The 16,401-nt window shown below is 31.7% G+C and overlaps 1 protein-coding gene across 6 annotated transcripts in view; it reads left to right on the forward strand.

The window, feature by feature from the left end:
• LOC124355343 (membralin) overlaps positions 1-16,401 on the forward strand; it is a 170,608-nt gene that overhangs the window by 54,921 nt on the left and 99,286 nt on the right. For all 6 annotated transcript variants that reach the window (XM_046806443.1, XM_046806445.1, XM_046806441.1 and 3 more), the window contains 2 exons: positions 2,632-2,689; positions 4,345-4,428. In XM_046806443.1, coding sequence (XP_046662399.1) covers positions 2,632-2,689; positions 4,345-4,428 — 142 coding nt within the window. The remainder of the gene's footprint in view (positions 1-2,631; positions 2,690-4,344; positions 4,429-16,401) is intronic.

A 16,401-nucleotide genomic window follows, 5' to 3' on the forward strand; every position in this document is an offset into this window, starting at 1 on the left:
CGTTAACGGTATTTTAGTTAAAAAGTGTTTCCCATATAATTAGTGTTTTTCTCATAAAACTGCAGTCTATGTTTGTCCAGTGTAATACTACAACTTGTACTGTACTTATGGCTCACTCTTGACATGGAAGGGCTGTTATTTTTTTACATATTTTATACTTTTATATAAATATGATCAATATACTGTAAACATTTTGAGCTCATTTAAAAGGTCTTTATAACACTATTATTTGTTTTCAATTTTTTCATTATTTCTTTTTTGGAGTTTGAGAACAATATCCTTGGTGGTTTCCCCATACACAGATATTCCATATGGAATATGAGAGCGCACTAGAGAAAAGTAAATTATTTTTAGTGTCTCCAAATTACAACGAAAAGACATTCTTTGTAAGGCATATAGTCAGAGGAAATGTTTTTGAAATGTGCATGATATGGTTATCCCAGCTTAGATTTTTGTCAATAACAATATGTTTAATAGTAGACTGTGAATAGTGTCTTTGCCACATATTTGTTATTGTGTTACATGCATAAGTCAAATAAACATGCCCTTCACCATAGCGTTGGGGTAAGGACGTGGCTTTCTAACCATCAAGTCTTGCATTCAATTCCTGCAGAGGGCAATACAAATTTCCAAATAGTTTTAAACCATTATAGCTTAAAAATTTATCGTGTAATCAATTAAGAATGAACATAGTTGTTTAATCACGACATATCCCTGAAAATGATTATTTTATATATATATATATATATATATATATATATGTATTTAATTTAATATAAATTATGGGTTTTATTGTCAATTTTCAGTACTGATTAAGGTAAATGTAATATTTGAAATTAATCTGGCAAAATATAATGAAAATTTGCCAACATTTTTAACTTCCTTATCATTACAATTTGAACAGGAATAATTTGAATAATTTTACAAGAATTTGCAATAACTTCAGCATGTTGATGTTATCAACCTAATAACTCAGTATGGACTGAAGATTAAGGCAATGGGAATTTAATAAAGTTTGACGTAATAAATTTTGAGAGCACCTGTTTTATGAAGAGGATAAAGAAGTTGTGACTTACAATTGTGTTAATTTTAAGAATTATCTACCCGTGTTTTAAAGCCAGGGGGAAAAATATTATTAAATCAGGGAAAAGTAACTTGCACTGGAAAAAGGCCCAACGGTGAAAAAATCCTTATTTTAAATGAGCTATTTATCGCTCAATGTATTTTTTGTTTTAAATTTTATTTATTTTACAATACAGTAATGTAAAAACTACTTAATCAGTAATCAAGTATAAGAATTAACCTGATTTGGGTTCTTAAAATTTTTTTTAAGTACCTAGTAATATTTATAAATCCATGAACATTGAAACTTAAATAATTATTCACTGTACAATGTACCCACAGTACCCCATTGGGTACATGCACGCAAACTTTCACAACCTGTATCGTGTACCCAATCGGGTACTCACCAGGCTTTCATAAGGCACGTTGTGCACCCAATGGGGTACATGTTTATTTATTTCAATGGTATAACACCAATTTTACAAATATTACATGTTATTATGTATTTTCTTATTGCATTTTTATTGTTGTATGTCTTCGTGGTTTGTTAAATTCGATCTCTCGCTTAATTAAAATAAATACCTCAGACTATCGTGTACCTCGTCGGGCGCCCGATTGCTTAATTTTTAAGTTAAGTTAATTTTGTTAGGTACCCCTTGGAGTACACAGAGAAAAGTTGAAAAAACATATTTCAATAATTTTTTTGTGCGAAATTGCGAAGTCTACATACTTTTCTCGTTGTGCTTAGACGTTTAATGGAAAAAACCCAGTTACGGTTTTTACCATTATTATTGAAAACTTTGATAACAAATAAAGAGTCTGGAAAAAGTCAGCGTCATGAACGTGTTAACCTTAGTTCTTTGGCTTATGTAGTCTGTGTCATAACTCACCTATTATGGTTGACACCAAGTTGAAAATAGTTTTCTCAATATAATATTTTGGCCTCGTTGTGAGAAGCCACTTCAGTCAATAGATGCTGAACAAAAACTGCTGAGCAATTTTCTGTATAGATGAGTAGAAAGGAGTGGAAGCTTAACCAACCAAGACCAAGCTGCAGCCAATCACTTCATAGCTCCGCCCCTATTAATTTGCAATTTTATTCATGTCTTAATGAAATCATAGTCTAAACTATAAACTATTAAACTATTTATACAAACTATTTCCCTCTTTTTTACATAACAAATATGAAATTTTTCTATGAGGGTTACATGTAAAAGAAACAACACTAAAATTGCTGAATTCGGTTCAGGCCTTTTCTTTCTTTCTTTCTTATGAATATTGTGTTCAGAAATTGGCTATTACATTAAAATACAGGTAAAATAACAATATTTATTTTTTCATAAATTCAGATTTTATTTATTATTTTGCCTTATTGATTTGAAAATAGTTTAGAATAAATATCCATTAAGAGTTTTAAGAATTAAAAGTTTAAGCTTTTTTGGGTTTTATGTTAAACTCATAGTTTTAATGTTTGAAATTTGAATGAGAGATAGCATGTTTATGGTTTTGACAGATAATATACTTTCTTAAACTGTTTTCCAAACCAAATAAAGTAATTTTATTTTTCAGACAGTGTCAATATCAATGCTGCTGCGTTATTCTCATCATCAGATATTTGTCTTCATTGGTGAGTAATATTTATCAGATTTATTTTTTTAATTTCTGAAGGAATTTTAAATGATGAAAATTATAAAATTAAAGACATTCCTAAATTGAGAATTGTAGTCACTTATTTGTTTGGACAATGGTTCAAATCCATTAGACAAATTTTTATTCAACTTCCCTGAGGAATTTTTAACTTGCCAGTTTGAGTGCTTCAGTTTCACTTCTAAGCTGCTGATTAGTTTTTTGAATTACTTAAATATATAACAAAAAGTAGAAAATAATACTTTAGTACTGTTATACTAAAATTATTCCTGTATTATTCTAAGAGTTACTCTAAGTTTATACTACAATTTGTTAGGCAGCCATTGGCTTAGTTCAGTGTCAGACCTAACAAATACCTGAAACTTCTGAATTTAAACTGTACTTTTTGCTTTCATGCATGATACAAATATTGCAGTATCTATTCACAAGTGATTTTTTATTATGTACTCTATAGTAAAATTGATTTTCATTCAAACAATCATTTATTCGTGGAAAATATATTTTTGTCACTAAAAACCAATAGCAATTATTACGTTACAACGGTTTTTGTCTAATCTCTAACATAATACGAATAAGTTTATGCAGGATAAAACTAATTAATTTTTTTTTAACTAATAGTTTGGTTCATTCACAAATTGTATTTTGGAGCTGGTTTTACAAGCAGTATGAAAAAAGTAATTTTATATTAAGCTAACTATTAATAAAGTAGCGTAATAATTTTAATATCTTAATAAGGTTCTGTCTATATTAAGCATATTGGTTATAATTTTATTATTCTTCACAATATAACCAAGAATTTTTGAGACTGATTATTTGATAAACTCTATAATATGATAAAATGAGTTCCAATCATTGAACCTATGAAGTTTGTTCACAAAATGTTACTAATACTGAGTAAAAAATCTATTTACATTATTCATAAATTTTTACTAAAACTGTGTTATTTATATACAATAATAGTAGGTATATAAAAAAATTGGATTGGCCTAATTTGTAAATATTTTTGGGCAACCACATTGGATGGCAGCCCTCTTGACAAAGAGAACAGACAGTTTTTGATCTTTTTATATTACTCCTGTCACATTTGGTCCACTTATTTGACCAAACCCAACAAGTTTTCACCTTGATACCAGTTAATTTGATCAACGAAGAAAAACGGTACAAACGTCTAAATACACCTCATTATTTTGAATAAAAAAGTAAATGACTTTTAAATAGATTATTTATCTTCATTATTAAATCGGCAATAAGCAACAAAAACTATAGACACACTTAAATACGTTCGGCGAGTGACTCTGCCCGTATGCTTCGCATAATTTTCGTCTGGCTGAAAAGGGTTAAACTTGCTTCAAACACACTTGCACAAAAATTATCTTTCTAAAATACGTTTTTTTGTTTTATATAAAAATTCGATTAAAACCAGATCATTGCACCAAGTTACATTTTCATGGATTCTCTGGCTGTGTGAAATAAAATATCTAGTGTATAACAGTAAATTTTTGATAAGATTGTGGCAAATTCAGCCCATATTCATTCAATCTACAACCTTTTTATAATTAATGTCCAGGGAAGGATGAACTTAATTATTCATTGCCCTGTGAAAAGGGCAAGGTAACAGGATCCCGTATGTTGCAGTCGATCTGCTCCAGATGCTGGAGTTCAATGTGACAATAACGTTCCCAGCGGCACCTCTGCTCACTGTCATTCTGGCGCTTGTTGGTGAGTACACAAACGCAACAGAATTGTAAACAATCCATAGATTTTGAGTATTAGCTGTATGTTCAGCAGAGAACGTGGTATAAGATATTCTGACTTTCCTACTCTGTGTACGGTTTTAAAAACTGTTAAGTAATTCTGATAGGAATATCACTTGTGAAAACTACAATTCTTTTCTGACAAAGACCTGCAGCTATTTGTCTGATTTTTGAATAGTGTCTTGAGATGCAGAAAAGGGCATAACAAGAAGAAACAATTTAAAAAATTTACACTGTACGAATAGCGCGAACGTTTTTGTGAAGGTCACATTGAAGTTAACGTTTGGTGTAGCTAACGCGTCTTGTTCATCACAAATGACAACAATGTTGATCGTGCTCAAGAGAACGATATTCAACAGCCAAATAGCTATTAGTGCTATAGCCTTCAAATTTGTATTAGTCAGATAGGAATGTTCACAGTATTCTTTAAGAAAAAATGTACTTTTTTGTGTTGTTTTGAAAATTTTATCAATGAATCAAATCAGAAATTTTATTGTCACGCAGATAAGATCTGCAATGAACAGGTGACTGTCAATATAATTTAAAATATACTTATCCTAAAAAAAAAACAATTTATAAACATAATTAATAATTCATCAATAAATAATTAATCACACAAAACAGTGATCCAGTGTATAGATATATATGCACACATGAAACATTAAATTCTAACAGTACAGGTACAGAAGATTATAATTTTATTTATATTAAAATTAAATAAAGCTAGATGTAGCTATTCTTATTGTAAAATAAAATAATTTATAAAACATAAAACACATTAAAAAGTAATGAGTGGTAAAATAAATACAATGAAACTAATATACAGGGTGTTTGAAAAGTATGGGTACGGCTTAATATTTTAAAAACCATAGCAGATAACATCTATAAACTTTGCACAGTGTCATATGGCTATGTAAACTATTTTTCCTTGCTATTACCATGACATGCCAACCATGGGGGGACGGCCCACAGAGGAAAACATGGAAATCTTAAATTGAAGCATGGGTCGAGTGATACCTCATTTGAAAGAGCTCACTTAGTAGAGTTGAATGCCGCAAACCGCATCTCAAAAGGTTTATCCAATCAGAAATGGCGGGTTGTTTTAGGTACACATTGTGAAGTACATTATGCACTGCCATTTCTGACTGGATCGTCGTATTCTGATGCGGTAGGTGGCGTTTCACTCTACTAACCAATGTGTTTTCACTAACTTTTTTCAATTAGCAAATTATGTCATAAATTTATAACACAATAAATAAGACACAATAAATACCGATGTTTTTTAGTTTTATTTATTGTGTTATAAATTTATGACATAATTTGCTAATTGAAAAAAGTTAGTGAAAACACATTGGTTAGTAGAGTGAAACGCCACCTACCGCATCAGAATACGACGATCCAGTCAGAAATGGCAGTGCATAATGTACTTCACAATGTGTACCTAAAACAACCCGCCATTTCTGATTGGATAAACCTTTTGAGATGCGGTTTGCGGCATTCAACTCTACTAAGTGAGCTCTTTCAAATGAGGTATCACTCGACCCATGCTTCAATTTAAGATTTCCATGTTTTCCTCTGTGGGCCGTCCCCCCATGGTTGGCATGTCATGGTAATAGCAAGAAAAAATAATTTACATTGTCATATGACACTGTGCAAAGTTTATAGATGTTATCTCCTATGGTTTTTAAAATATTAACCCGTACCCATACTTTTCAAACACCCTGTATATAGTTATATACACTCCAAAGATAGGATTTAGATTAAACATGTATAGGGGCATGATTTTCATAGCTATAGATGGTTTTTTGATAAAGATCATAGATTCGGTTGATCTTTTTGGGAGTTTTTTTATTTAATCTAATACGATTAATTGAGTGATAATTATATCTGTGGTCTCATAGAGGAAAATGTAATTTTTAGGATAATATATCATGTGCATGGGTTAAATGATTATCAATCAGTTGTGGAATACATACAGAATAACATGATTTCTAGGGTAATTTATCATGTGTTGTTAGATATTACGTACATGATGATTGTATCAGTGGAGTAGACAGAAACAAATTTAACTTTTAGGATTGCTTTACCACTATGTCATATACAGTTTTAAAACATAATTAACTATACATCATTAAATTGCTTAACCCTCACGTGTGAAAACGCTTGTGTTAATGTTAAACTAGCCAGGGGAGTTTAATAGCTTGGCTTCATGGAGACAAAAGCTGCTGGCTATAAAGTGAGAAACAAAAACAGGCTTAGCGGACTTTGCGTGAAATATGGCGGAAAAATGAAAAGTTTACAATGACCGCTTGGAAAACAAAGAACCAGCAGACAATAGCTTCCGCCACCTGGTGGCAGGATCCTTGATGTTGTTTGGGTTTTGGTGGGTAAGTGGATCTCTGTGTCTCTGTAGGAATTGGTAACGTTCACTTCTGTGTTGTAACGGTTGAAATTCTATAATTTACGGTAAATATTACTATTTACCCTCAACAGTTATTGTTTTACTGCTTTGATATGAAACTTTGAAAACGTGTTTAAAAACTATTCTATTTTTTACTAAATATTTAAACACTGCAATTCATCTATGGGAACAATAGTTGATGTTGGCATTACGAATCAAACAAATTAAAAACTTTTAATAGATCGGAGGCTTATTTATTTATTTTTAAACATTTAAATAAATGTTCTTTGGAAGAACAGTTGTTTTAAAAATCTGAATGATTATAAAAAAGTAATAAGAAATAATTGTACATTTAACAGTAAATTAATACTATATATCGTTAATAAAAATATTTAACTAATAATTCACATTACATAAATACTTTCAGTATAGGTGAATTATAAATGATATAGGTAGTTGGAATATTGTAATATAAAACATACCAAAACCCTTTGGTACAGATTAAAAGCAAAAATATTCTGTAATACTACTCGTTCCTTTTCATTAACACTTTTTGTTTTTACTTTAAAAATAGAAAAAGGATTCTAATTTGCTAAGGAATTTATTGCAGATTGATTTAATATGCAACTTAAAATATTTTCCAATTAAATTAAATTATGAATCCATTAAAAGGTTATGAGTAAAGAGTTTTTTTTAGTTAAACTTCTATGGTATGTTTAATTATTTTGTTGCACCATTATATGAAGTCTCAGGGATACAACCAAATACTTTTTCTTTTGTCTACACTTTTCATCAGTTTCATTCAAGTGTTTTCTAAATAGTTAATAAAAATATACAAATACTAAACACATTTTAAGTATACCCAAAAAAAGAGAAATTTCCTAAAACTCAATGACCACAAATAAGGACATTATCGTCTTTGAGGTTTTATATTGCTCTAATGGAGCTAAAATCAAGATGATCAACTGCACGGCAAGCACTAAACGTCAAATGCAATATATATCTTGTTATTAAATTAACAAATTTAATTCCCTTATGGAAATGTTAACCTGATGTTAAGTCTCTTACTAAACAAAATGTCAAGGTTTGGTAGATGAAACTGTATAACTGAGCCACCTAATGTCACTATTGCCACCACCTCCGCCTGATGAAGCAGTTGACTTGTGTGGCTTGTCAGAAGAATACCATTACAGCCTTGATGGAAATGTTAACCTGATGCTAAGTCTCTCTCACTGTACAAGCTATCAAGGTTTGGTAGATGAAACTGTGTAACTGAGCCACCTAATGTCACTATTGCCACCACCTCCGCCTGATGAAGCAGTTGACTTGTGGCTTGTCAGGAGAATACCATTACAGCCTTGATGGAAATGTTAACCTGATGCTAAGTCTCTCTCACTGTACAAGCTATCAAGGTTTGGTAGATGAAACTGTGTAACTGAGCCACCTAATGTCACTATTGCCACCACCTCCGCCTGATGAAGCAGTTGACTTGTGGCTTGTCAGGAGAATACCATTACAGCCTTGATGGAAATGTTAACCTGATGCTAAGTCTCTCTCATTAAACAAACTATCAAGGTTTGTTAGATGAAACTGTATAACTGAGCCACCTAATGTCACTATTGCCACCACCTCCGCCTGATGAAGCAGTTGACTTGTGGCTTGTCAGGAGAATACCATTACAGCCTTGATGGAAATGTTAACCTGATGCTAAGTCTCTCTCACTGTACAAACTATCAAGGTTTGGTAAATGAAACTGTATAACTGAGCCACCTAATGTCACTATTTCCACCACCTCCGCCTGATGAAGCAGTTGACTTGTGGCTTGTTAGGAGAATACCATTACAGCCTTGATGGAAATGTTAACCTGATGCTAAGTCTCTCTCACTAAACAAACTATCAAGGTTTGTTAGATGAAACTGTATAACTGAGCCACCTAATATCACTATTGCCACCACCTCCGCCTGATGAAGCAGTTGACTTGTGGCTTGTCAGAAGAATACCATTACAGCCTTGATGGAAATGTTAACCTGATGCTAAGTCTCTCTCACTGTACAAGCTATCAAGGTTTGGTAGATGAAACTGTGTAACTGAGCCACCTAATGTCACTATTGCCACCACCTCCGCCTGATGAAGCAGTTGACTTGTGGCTTGTCAGAAGAATACCATTACAGCCTTGATGGAAATGTTAACCTGATGCTAAGTCTCTCTCATTAAACAAACTATCAAGGTTTGTTAGATGAAATTGTATAACTGAGCCACCTAATATCACTATTGCCACCACCTCCGCCTGATGAAGCAGTTGACTTGTGGCTTGTCAGGAGAATACCATTACAGCCTTGATGGAAATGTTAACCTGATGCTAAGTCTCTCTCATTAAACAAACTATCAAGGTTTGTTAGATGAAACTGTATAACTGAGCCACCTAATGTCACTATTGCCACCACCTCCGCCTGATGAAGCAGTTGACTTGTGGCTTGTCAGGAGAATACCATTACAGCCTTGATGGAAATGTTAACCTGATGCTAAGTCTCTCTCACTAAACAAACTATCAAGGTTTGGTAAATGAAACTGTATAACTGAGCCACCTAATGTCACTATTTCCACCACCTCCGCCTGATGAAGCAGTTGACTTGTGGCTTGTTAGGAGAATACCATTACAGCCTTGATGGAAATGTTAACCTGATGCTAAGTCTCTCTCACTAAACAAACTATCAAGGTTTGGTAAATGAAACTGTATAACTGAGCCACCTAATGTCACTATTGCCATCACCTCCGCCTGATGAAGCAGTTGACTTGTGGCTTGTCAGAAGAATACCATTACAGCCTTGATGGAAATGTTAACCTGATGTTAAGTCTCTCTCACTGTACAAGCTATCAAGGTTTGGTTGATGAAACTGTATAACTGAGCCACCTAATGTCACTATTGCCACCACCTCCGCCTGATGAAGCAGTTGACTTGTGGCTTGTCAGGAGAATACCATTACAGCCTTGATGGAAATGTTAACCTGATGCTAAGTCTCTCTCATTAAACAAACTATCAAGGTTTGTTAGATGAAACTGTATAACTGAGCCACCTAATGTCACTATTGCCACCACCTCCGCCTGATGAAGCAGTTGACTTGTGGCTTGTCAGGAGAATACCATTACAGCCTTGATGGAAATGTTAACCTGATGCTAAGTCTCTCTCACTAAACAAACTATCAAGGTTTGGTAAATGAAACTGTATAACTGAGCCACCTAATGTCACTATTTCCACCACCTCCGCCTGATGAAGCAGTTGACTTGTGGCTTGTCAGAAGAATACCATTACAGCCTTGATGGAAATGTTAACCTGATGTTAAGTCTCTCTCACTGTACAAGCTATCAAGGTTTGGTTGATGAAACTGTATGAGCCACCTAATGTCACTATTGCCACCACCTCCGCCTGATGAAGCAGTTGACTTGTGGCTTGTCAGAAGAATACCATTACAGCCTTGATGGAAATGTTAACCTGATGTTAAGTCTCTCTCACTGTACAAGCTATCAAGGTTTGGTTGATGAAACTGTATGAGCCACCTAATGTCACTATTGCCACCACCTCCTTTGCCCAGAGAGTTACGGGACACCCTGTATAGTATAATAAAATGATGCATATATTAGGAAATAAGAAACATATAATATATAAATTTACATCCTTGAAATACTTCTCTCCATTGAAGTGGCAATGATACTGTTACTGGAAATAATGTAGTGCATGTATACTAGCTTTTTAGAATTAAATAAAATGAAAATTTTGTTTATTATAGAGGCAAAGTTATGACTCAAAAGTCCTCTCTGCCTCGTTGTTTCTGAATTATTTATTAAATTACAAATTATATCAGGATGTCAATTCTTCTATTGGTATATTAAGTAATTTATTTATTATTAAAACTAGTTTCTTCTTCTATAATCTATTCATATAAGTAATAAAAGACTTTATTTATAACATTCAAGCTGTATAAAAGTTTAAAACCTGCTAGTAATTACTGTTTCAAATAAACACACATTTTTTAAATATAACATTTTCAGTATGAAACTATGGGTTTTAAAAAGTCAATAATTTGATAATGCTCTTTCCATTTATTTTTTTCCTCGGATCTTAGTTCTAGAAAATGACTCGATAATATATATATATATATATATATATATATATATATATATATTACACATTGTTAGTTATCTATAATGGTTTATATTTCAATATAGAATAGGTTGTTTGGGAACTTGAGGAAGTCAGTGGTAAAAAAAAATATATTTGGGAAAAAAGAAAAAAATCATATCCATAGTTGAAATGAGGTACAAAATATTGTGAATCTTGTAATAACTGATAAACCTGAGGTGTGACACTGTTTGTAAAATGTGGTTCAATATCATGGTAAACATAAAGGTTGTACAGTGAGGCAATGAAGAGAGGGAACAAAAACAGTTTAACGGCCTTTCCATGAAATACAGTGGAAAATGAAAAGTTTACAATTACTGCTCAGCAACAAAGGACCAGAAGACAATAGGTGCTGCCACCTGGTAGTGTATCCGCTAAGTAATCCTCCGTGGCTTTATTTGTTCAAGTAATATGAATTAACTTACTTGCCGTAATTGACAGTTTGATATCTAAGTGCGAACTTTAAAATTTTTACAACTTAAAAATTGATTTTCCTCACATGGACTAAGATGATTAAATACTACACAGAATTACTACTCAGTTAAAATTATCCCACTGCTTCTTCTTGTGACCGCAGTGTGTTTCTGCCACATCTACATAGGGAAGACATGTTTTCATTAAATATTTGTATTAATTTACATCTAGTTTCGATTAAGTAATATGAATCCACATTACAGTCAGTTTTGTTACGAAGGTAAATAATAAAATTAGACAACAAAAAAGACATATAAAAAAGTTTCAACTTTTATATTTTACTAGCTGTTTCCCGCGGCTTTGCACGCTTTTCGTAAGCTTTACCTGTACAGTATATGAGCACTTCTGGTTCAAGTGAATTATATTTCCAACGCCGATGTAGAGTTTACCTTGTTGTTACGATCAATAAAATCTGTCAAAAGTGTATGTTTAGATCCATTGTACATTTACATATACTTTATTATAAAATGGGCTTTAAGTTCAGCCAGAAATTTGTTTTAAAGACAAATATACATCATAACTTAGTGCCTTCAAATAGTGTTTGGCTATTTAATATACGTAACTGTCTCGTAATTGCAGTTTATAATGTGCAGATGCTGTTAAAACTTTTATCTTTTGCAGTGCCGCCTAGTGGCGAGTTACATCAATGGGCATATCAAATAAACCTTCTTCGTGGAAAAATATAGTTACATACAAATTTTCATTTTGATCAGTCAAATATTTTACGATTCTATAAAGGACATACAGACAAACATTCATTTTTATATATGTAGATAAGGGTCACATGTGCATAAAATCTATCATAATCTAATAGTTGAAAACTTATGATAAGATTAATGTTACTAGAAAAGTAAAATCCTTTAAATATAAACACAAGAAATTAACGTTTTCACTAACTAATGTGAAAATTAAAGTGCTGTTTTCTGGAAAACCTAAAAATGCAACTTGATCAAAGTAACTGCATTATCTTTATCAGATAACTGTTAAGAACCTTCGTTACTGTTGTTATTACCAATTCATAATTGTATAGTTTTTATTCTATCAAGAGTGTTAATAACCCATGTAGTTTTTGTCCATCTCCTAAAAAAAAGTTTATTACGTCCTTATTTGTAGATAGAATTGTGGCAAACAAATCAAAACGCAATCCGACTCTACTGAACGTAATCGATACGTAGTTGCGGCTAGCGTAAATATTGACATCCAGGTAAATGAAGTAATCTAGTCAACCCTTTGACTCTTATCAGTAATTGCTCAGTTGGATAACATTATTACAGAAGATAATATGTACAGCACAGGGTGGAGTGTTTGGTTACCTGGATAGATGCCAGGGACTACAGTGTAGTCCAACACTGTGCAGTTTACTTACTTGCTTCTGTTAATTAACTGTTTATTGGAAGATTGCTATTTTTATTTTATCAGATTTTAATTGTTAAAAATGATAATCCAATTACATAACAGCGTAAGAAAGAAAATTTTTAATGTTGCTTGATTACAGGTAGCATATTTCTTTAATTTAAAGAAATATATTATGTTGTCTATAGAGTGCATGCAATGTGGTCTAGTTATACATTCTCACATTATAATAAACATATAAGTTAATATTTAATGAATTAATGAAACAATGTAATCTTATATATATATATTACATTACTAGCCGGGTTCGAATACCGGCAGAGCAAGTACTTTTTGTGATTCAATGTTTATTCAAATTAAATTAGGCTATTGCCACTTATACAAATTTAATGAAAAAAAAAATATATATACAAATAGAAAAAGGAAATATTCATTCATAAACGGAGGAAGGTGATATGAGTAACATGAATTTATCATGTTGTTGTGTCATGTAAGTCATTTGATTATTCTAACATTTGATAAAAGTGCCTAATAATTTGAATTGCCATTATTTATTATGACACCTAATCCTCAAAAATGAATTAAGTAATAAAATTAACCTATTCTTTAATTAATGACATTAATTGATCTAATTATTTATTAATTACTTATATTATTTATTATATATAAAATAAAACAGACTTAGTCAAATATTGACAATTATATAAGGAAACCAATACTAGTACTGTGTTACACAATGAACCGACTACTGAAGTTAGACTGGAATTCCACCACACGAATCGACTGATTCGACAATTTGCTCCCAATCTCTATCCGATGGAGCAGTAAATTCGCGTGTGTCATGTACATTGCTGGGTAACCCACAACATGACCATCAGTTTACTTTGATGGTCGCACAGTCCCGTCGTTTGTACACTGTCCGATCTGTGCAATCATTGGAGCAAAGGTGATAACAACAGTTGTGGCGGCTTTATAAATTAAAATTGTATATTGATCAAAATAGTGTGATATAAAAATGTCTAGGATGGATTCCAAATGACATAAGACTGAAAATACGTACATAAAATTGAATTAAATTGTAATCAAGAAGTTAGTACACAGAACCCGAAAATAATTTATTTGTAATACAATGTGATTTGTCACTTAAAAATTTGTCCTAAAAATAATTATTTTTCACTATCTTGTTTTTATTTATTATTTCTCTTCAAATTTTAATTGAATGAATTATAATTAAACATTTATTACAAATACTGTTGTTCACAACACTCATTATATTGTATTTTTATATGCATTACATTTTAGGTATAGCTTTTTAAGCATTTTATGATGGTTAAGTTTCATTCTATACCATGAGGCATTTCTGTATTAGATCCAAGGTTTTTGCTTGTTCTAGTATCAAATTGCAATAAGAAAATTTCACGCTTTAAAAACGAAATAAATTACGTCTATACGTCTAAATGTTGGTATCTCCTTTCTCAACCGTAATTATTACTACTTACCTTAAGGTGTCAAAGAAGAAAATTCCATCAGCAGGTTTGTCGACTAATATACCTCAGCTTAGTGTATAGCAGTAGCCTGTTTGTCTAGTTATGTGATTATATATACATAGTATATTGCTATTACATATTATAATTACATAGTCATGTCCTTAGAACTGGATATACCATATTTTGCTTGAATTTAAGTGGTATATTGTCACTTAAACAAGGTAGGAGTACACACCACATGTTGCGTATCAGGCTTCACTAAGGTTACATGCAACATTCCAAGTCTATAGCTGATTTCGCTCTCGGAATGTCCTGCACTCGTATAGGCAGACATACATCATTTTAGAAAAGAAATTTCTACATTCCCTCTGCAGACAAAAATGAGATTGTGTCAGTGCTTACTGCTGCCTAATTGCTTCATGATGCTCAGCCAAATTCCATGGTTGGAGATGCACTTCTATAGAACTCATTCTTGGCTATGTAGAAATAAAGTTTTGCGCAATATTCAATGTCTGCAGATGATCTTTATCAAGATGTCTTGCCACATGTCAATTATATGCAGACGACACAACAATTTTAAATAGTAGGAATGTCCTGAATAAATTAAAACATCCATTCAACAAGCATCGTTGTGGTTTAATTTCAATGGGTTTTTAGTGATTGAAGACATAATTTTTTAACCTGAGACCAGTAGATTATAATTTTTACTCTGATATGGAGTTAGATAATGTGAGGTTGTTGGGTGTTTGTGTTTGTGTGGATGATTATTTGACATGGGTACCCCTAAGATAGCTCGTTTGCTGCTTGCACACTGATTATGATTATCTCAGATTGGCCTATTTGTTTTCTCAATCAGTGCTTAGGTATGACCTAATTCTATGGGGAAACTGCAGCAGGAAAGCAGAATTGTTTACCCTACAAAATAAAGCCTTTAGAATTATAGCGTAATGCGAACCGTTAGTTAATTGTAGACTAATATTTATAGCCAAAAAAATTCAAACCATTTTTAACATATATATTTGATATTATACTCTGCATTTTTTCAATCATCCTGAATCTCTAAAACACTTAGTGACAGACATGCATAACACTAGAAATACAGAAAATGTACTCATGGATTTTTATACACTAAATAAAACTATTAATAGCACACAGTAATCACTTTGAGGGCCTTCAACTTTTAAAGACCACTTATCTCTAAACATAGTTATATGTAATTAAAAAAAATATTCCTGGCTTTTAGTCAATTCATTATATTTAAAAAAAGAATTTTTTGACTTTGGAACTGTTAGTTTCTAGATATAAATTATTAAGTTTAATTATTAGATTTTAAAGTTAATATCATATATTTTTTATTCATACAGACTATTTTTGTACCAATCTTATATAATTTTGTTATTGTAATTTTTGAGGTCGTGTTACTTGTTTTTATTTATTTATTTCAATTTTAAAATAATATTAAAATTGTGGCATGATTGTTTTGGCAACTTTATGTTTTGGGTACCAAATTTTTCTAACATTGATTTTCATTGTGTCATTTATCTTATTACTATTGATGGAATAATCTACATGTGGTTTCACTTGTTAAAATCTCAAGTGATTGTTCTCAGCTTGATTTCAAATTTATTTATTCTGCTGTAAGACCAATGGCAAAATATTCACTAACACTTAACAAAATCACATGGAGTGGCATGTGTCATCATCAAAGTTAATTTATAAATGAAGGAAGCTTCATGCACAATTTCAAGTCTATAGATCAATTCATTTTCGAGGTATAGTGTAGACAGACAGACAGAAATGAAATTTTTCTAGCCCCACCAGTTCTAGGCTTTGCTAACGCCCAGCCATTTTTTTAATGTCGTTTAAAAACATCCTATAATATTACCTCAATTTCCTAGGAATTCAACTTAAACATATTGAACTAAAACGTATAGCAGCTGTGGCCTAAAAAAATCAATTGTGTCTTAAACAAAATAATATATAAATGTTCTAACAAAATAATGCACTTAAATTTAAGTACTTTTACTACAAATTTTCAAAATTTTA

Source organism: Homalodisca vitripennis, chromosome 2, assembly GCF_021130785.1.
Source record: "Homalodisca vitripennis isolate AUS2020 chromosome 2, UT_GWSS_2.1, whole genome shotgun sequence".
Taxonomy (NCBI): domain Eukaryota; kingdom Metazoa; phylum Arthropoda; class Insecta; order Hemiptera; family Cicadellidae; genus Homalodisca; species Homalodisca vitripennis.